Source organism: Phyllostomus discolor, chromosome 14 (genome assembly GCF_004126475.2).
Source record: "Phyllostomus discolor isolate MPI-MPIP mPhyDis1 chromosome 14, mPhyDis1.pri.v3, whole genome shotgun sequence".
NCBI classification, from domain to species: domain Eukaryota; kingdom Metazoa; phylum Chordata; class Mammalia; order Chiroptera; family Phyllostomidae; genus Phyllostomus; species Phyllostomus discolor.
In genome coordinates this window covers 46,145,199-46,151,046 of record NC_040916.2, presented here as the reverse complement: position 1 = coordinate 46,151,046, position 5,848 = coordinate 46,145,199, and the positions used below count along the sequence as shown (strand labels likewise).

The following is a 5,848-nucleotide window of genomic DNA, read 5'->3' as shown; positions in this document are numbered from 1 at the left end:
TCAGTCCACTTGCCTCTTGAGTGATCTGCTCTAGTACCTGAACCAGATAAAATGCATTTCGAGGACCAGGAGGGACTCTTGGTGCTATTATTTTGGGCAGAGAGAAGCCCTGGGTAGAGGACAATACTGAAGAAATACAAGGAGAAAGGAAGATGTGGAGGGTTCTGCCAGAAGTGGAGGGTGGGAGGTAGGGGGAAGGAAGGAGGCATCAATGTCTTGAAGTTGCGAGGGATTCCTTTGAAATCATGGAGTTCCTGGGTCAAAAACTTTTTTATGGTTCTTCTAACTGATTTGGAGAGATTGGGTTTTAAAAATCTGATCCCTATAGAGATAAAATCATGTGAACTCAAAGTTCAATTTTAAGCGTAAGGGAGTTATCTTGTGCTAACTGAACTTAAAATTTCTGTATTTTCTTTCAGCTTCATTCAGCTTCTGCTGAGATGTTCTGCCAGCAAAGCCAGCAGCACTGCCAGTCCCCTCCCAGTGTCCCCCCAAATGTCTACCCAAGTGACTCACTCCAAAATGCCCACCCAAGTGTCCCCCTAAATGTCTAGCCCACTGCCCACCTCCAGTCTCTTCCTGCTGTGGCCCCAGCTCTGGAGGCTGCTGTAGCTTAGGGGGCAGCGACTATTGCAGCTCTGGGGGTGGGGGCTGCTGCCTGAGCCACCACAAGCTCCGCTGATCTCCTCGACGCTGACACCACCACTCTGACTGCTGTGTCAATGGCCACCATTCTGGGGCTCCAGCTGCTGCCACAGCTCCGGGGCCTCTGGCTGCTGCTGACTTGGGCCATGAGGAACAATGAAAGCCACACTGGAGGAGCCAAAGTGCTGATGACTGCCCAGCCTGAGACTTCTCTTCTCCTTGTTCCCCATGAACAAGGCTTCTGAAATGCTTTGAGTTTCCCTCTCCTTCCTGTCCATGTTCACTCCACTGTGAGGTCCAACCTCGGATATTCACTGGATTGATTCTCCTCTCAGACATAGTTCTTTGGAGGACTTGGTGTTGGAGTTCTGTCATGAAGCCGTTTTCTCTGTAACAATAAAGCTCTTTATTCCTGATGTCACTGCCTCCTGCTTATCTTTTATTCGCCTCTCCCACTCCCGACCCCCTGCCTCCAGCCATCTCCCCTTCCCTTCTTTTAAGTGCAAGTGAACACTTTGGAAATCGGTTTGAGAAGCAGATTTTTGCACTGAAGCTACTGTGACCTCTGGAAACTAAGCTTGAAAGAAAGAGCCATGTCTGAGACCTTTACCCTGCCACAAGCCTTCCATGAGGAGAGTGGAGAGCAGGTTTTCATAGAGGAGAACGATAATGCCCAGAAAGGTCGTGGTGAGAGGACATACTCTGGGGAATTTTCCTTCAGGCATGGGTGAGAGTTTTAAAACGTATCTGATGGTCATGGGGAATAAGATCTCCTAAGGTGCTCATTCTGGGCTGCAATGAATGGACACCCCTTACTTTTAAAATTAAAATCTCAGGTACTTCTATCAGTTGACTAGAGAGGAGGCCAGATGGGGGTTAGTTTCTGGGGGTGTGAGTCTGGGAGGTAGGGATGAAATGTCTGCGCCCATTTCCCCTGGATCCAGAAAGTCTGAGCTGGGTCTGAGTACAGAACTCAGGAGGACACCCTCCTCCATGCGGTTGGGGTGTGAGGGTGTGGCAGGGTGGAAGGTGGGAGCAAGGGCACTTTGGTGACTGTATGAGGTTTTCTATTTCCTTTAGGAATAGGCCAATTCCTTCAGGAGATACTCAGAAAGAATGTTTGCAATAGAAATGATAATTCCAAATCAGCCTTTTATAATAAACAAGAACAACTAGCCCTTTCTTTGATAAAAGTTAACTGTGATAGGTAAAGTAAGTTAGTATATGAGATCACAGCAAGTTCCTTGATGAGTATGTATTTGCCCAAATCATTTCCCAGAGGAGATCCCATCTCTATCTTGTTACTTGATGACTTCCTTCTCTTCTAATACTGACCTCACCTCTTGGAATGTCTCACCTGGACTTACCAACAGGTGATGCTAGGTACATGCAGCCTGTTAATCAGGCTCTAAAGCTATGTTAAATGAAGCATATCTTTTGTGACTTACCTTTCCTTGTCTGTTCCCACTCCCAGGCCACTCCCAGGTCACTCACCCCCAAATCTATGTCTCATCATCATCTCTTGAATTCTTAGTCTTAGATTTCTTTCAATATTACATTCACAGCTGTGAGCAGTTTCATTGATTAAGAAGCAGTTCTGAAGTCACTGACCTGCAAATTCTTTCCTAATTCTTCAAAATTAGTTATTCTAAAACACCATTTTCATGGACATTTTGGACCTTGGGAAAGATTCCTTCCTTCCTTCCTTCCTTCCTTCCTTCCTTCCTTCCTTCCTTCCTTCCTTCCTTCCTTCCTTCCTTCCTTCCTCCTTTCCATTGGACAATGGCCCCAGAGAGCACTTATCATCAAAGGGAGTTTGGGGATGCGGTAGGGAATAGAGTCCCCTGCTGGCTGACTTGGTATTGCAACTGGGTAAGCATCTCACACACATTTTTCTCTTAGGCCCACCAGGGCTATTGAGAATATGGTAACATGACTATATTCAGAGCTTTTCTGGCCTTAATGAATCTGTAACTGCCTGGGTTTTTCTTCCTGTCTCCAGTGACAGAGAAATCACCACTGAGATCCCCATAGGCACACCCCCACCATTGTCTTCCCTCAATCCAATCTGGAAGCATCTGGATGAAGCCCAGCAGGCTTTTCACATAGCTTGTAGCCTAGACCTGAGGAGCTAAGGACCAAGAACCAGAGAGATGCAAACCAAGATAACAAGTGAATGAGCTGCCTGATAGAGGTGACTGCACAGGGATGAAGTGTGAGCAGGGGAATGGAGCGTGTGTGTGGTGTGCACATGTGCAGTGCAGAATAGGCCCTGAGAAAGGGCTCCAGACCTCTCCTCACTTGAGCCCCCATTCTTTGTCTTCACCCACACAGACCTCCCAGCTATGAACGGTGTTGTGTTTGGAAAGTAAACATGCCGTAGCAATCCTCACACTTCTAGGCAGTGACTTGAGCAGCCACGTGTACCACCTACAGTGACAAATGTCTCTGGGATGTGAGTGTCAGATGAGCATGCCTATTGGGAAATGGGCCCCTCCCAAGAGCCAACAACTATTGAAACCTTATAAAAGGTTCTCTGGCTAGACACTCCTTAGTCCACAGCCTAGCAGGGGACGCATCCCAGTTGGAGAACTGAGTGTCATCCAGTGGAGTCAAGGTCTGGTAAGTCTTTAAACAGGGCCTAGGGAGAAGGTTGGGAAAAGCTGAAGACAGAATACAGCCAGCAGGTAGATGTGGAAGGAAAGCTCTGGCAAGTGCTGTAAGCTGCAAGTGAGCCACCCTCTCCTTGGAGACAAGGAGGCCAGACTGGAGGCCAGACTGTGTGTATGTGATATCTGCAAGGTTTCACGGCAAGTCTTTAGCAGAGATGTGACTTCAGCTCAGGACTTTGCCTCCCGGGACAGGGATGCATTTCCAAATTCAGCACCACTCTTGTTTTCCTGTAGTTGTGGGGAATGAGCAGCATGCGGGGAAAGCATGACCAGGAAGGACATGCCTCTGGCCTTTGTGGATTCTTTAGACCCGCATTAGGGATGCAGGTCTGACTTGGCTATTTTTTAACTGATGAGGTGTTTATATAAAGCTAATAACTATACGAACGTCACTTGAAAGTCTCTGCCGACAATGAGATGGGGGAGGTGAAAACAGCCAGGAGAAGATTTTGGAATGGGTCGTGCAGATAACTTGCCTCGATATCCTCTTTATTTTCCACCGTGGAGAACCTTGGGTGGTCCTTATCTGATCCCAGAAAACGGAAAACCATCCGCTCTTTGCACAGAATGTTTCCTGCTCTATGCACGTTTTACGCATTGAACACCTGCTTGGGGTTGGTTCCTTCGCTCTTACTCTTTTCTTCTTTATACCAAAGTCAAATCTCAAAGACTCGAGTTCCACTGTTGGAAATAAAAAGTCTGCTCGCGTGTGAAACGCTGCTTTTCTTTCAGGTTCACGGTCACAGCTCCGCGATGTCCTCCCAGCAGAGTGCGGTTTCCGCCAAAGGCTTTTCCAAGGGGTCTTCCCAGGGCCCCGCCCCGTGCCCCGCCCCGGCGCCCTCGGTGACCCCCGCCGCCTCGTCCTCCTGCTGCGGTGGCTGCGGTGACAACGGCTGCTGCGGCGGCTGCGGCGGCTGCGGAGACTGCGGGTGCTGCGGCACGACCTCCACCGGCTGCTGCTGCTTTCCGAGGAGGCGTCGCCGGCAGCGGAGGAGCGGGTGTGGGTGCTGCGGAGGTGGCAGCCGGAGGTCTCAGTGCTCCAGCAACACCCAGAGCGCTGGCTGCTGCGGCAGCTGCTGAGGCCACTCGGGGAAGAGGTTTTCGAGAGCCACCGGCCCACCCAGAGAGCGTCCTGCCGTGTCCTGCTGCTCCCGTCCGCCTCCCATCGCTAGGCTCCTGTTCCGGTCTGTGCCTATCAAGCTAACTGCACTTAGAAGTCCAGAAACCCACCCTGTTCTCAGCTCCACATAACTCCCTGATCCCATATGATTTTCCTCCCTGGGAACCTGAGAGCCATGGTGGACTCTAGGGTCTGCATGGACACTGCACTCTACTGTTTGTCTAGGCTTGCACACAGGAGGTACTCAGTAACTGCCTATTGATTTGATTGTCTTAAAGACGTCATAATAAAATTACCTCCTGAGAACACAACTATTCCTAGATGTTCTTTTGTTTGTGTATTTATTGTCGTGTTCTGTTAACCTATCCACTACTTCTCAGCCCTGGCTTGACATATTTGTGAAAGGAGAAAACTAAAATTCATGCCCGAACAAGAGTGGGTCTCTGGTTCATTGTGACAGGAGAAATCGCACATGGAGTCAGGCAGTGGTCTAAGGACCTGATGTGCTATACATCACCTCATTTAATTCTCACAATGACTCAGTGGGGTAGGTGCTCATATTTCCATTTTACAGAAGAGAAACCGGGGCTGTGTAACTTGCTCAAAGCCACCCAGGTGGTGTGTAATGGAGAATACTGCTGCTGATTCCAGAGCTCATGCTCCTCACTGCTCTGCTTGGTCCTCCCAAAAAAACCTTCCAGAGCCTTACACACCTTCCTGTCCACCAGGCCCAGGTGGCCGCTGTGTGGCAAAGTTTTGGCTCTGCAACACTTGGCTTTTTTTTTTTTCTACAGAGGATCGCTTGCTGGGTAAGGAAACTTTTCCAAGTTGAGCCTTCCAGGAGGCTGGGAGGTGCCCTTTCCAGGTCTCATCCTGGCAGTGGAGGCCCAAGCAGGAGCCATGGGCTTCCAGAGCTTTGTGGGGTGCAATGTGCCACACTCAGAAACGTGGGAATGTCATTCTCTAGAGGTGGTGGTTGTGATGGTGTTGGGGGGGTCATCCTGAGTGGGTCAGAAACCCAGACCTGTGGTCATAAATCAGGAAAGAGGAAACAGGAAGAACCATGTCCGCTGCAGTGATGTCTGCTCATTCACAAGGAAAGAAAGGGACAATAATAACTATGGCAATAACAGTAACAATAGCTACTATTTACTGAGCACTTACTTTGTTCCAGGCACAAGGCTAAGCACTTTACATATATTATCTCATTTAATCTTCACAATAATCTCAAAATAGAGACGAATTTCCTTATTTTTCGTATGTGAGGGAACGGGTTCTGAGGGTTTCAGAGAGTTGGCCAAAGTCTTATCGCTAGTGTATGTCCAAGGCCCCCAGATGGCAAGTGAGGAGATACGATTCAAATTGAGGTCTGGCTCCCAAGTCCATGTTTTCAGACTCAAAGTGTCGTGGT

The 5,848-nt window shown here is 49.0% G+C and overlaps 1 protein-coding gene across 1 annotated transcript; it reads left to right on the top strand.

Annotated features, from left to right (window-relative positions):
- The first annotated feature begins 3,187 nt into the window (after nt 1–3,187).
- On the top strand, nt 3,188–4,748 carry CRCT1 (cysteine rich C-terminal 1). Its single transcript, XM_028502559.2, has 2 exons — nt 3,188–3,267; nt 4,050–4,748. The coding sequence occupies exon 2, from the start codon at nt 4,071–4,073 to the stop codon at nt 4,395–4,397; it is 327 nt and encodes a 108-aa protein (XP_028358360.1). The 5' UTR covers nt 3,188–3,267; nt 4,050–4,070; the 3' UTR covers nt 4,398–4,748.
- The last annotated feature ends 1,100 nt before the right edge of the window (nt 4,749–5,848 follow it).

Bases quoted from the DNA above. Each gene is read 5' to 3' on its own strand.
- CRCT1 (XM_028502559.2), top strand. From the start codon at position 4,071: ATGTCCTCCCAGCAGAGTGCGGTTTCCGCCAAAGGCTTTTCCAAGGGG.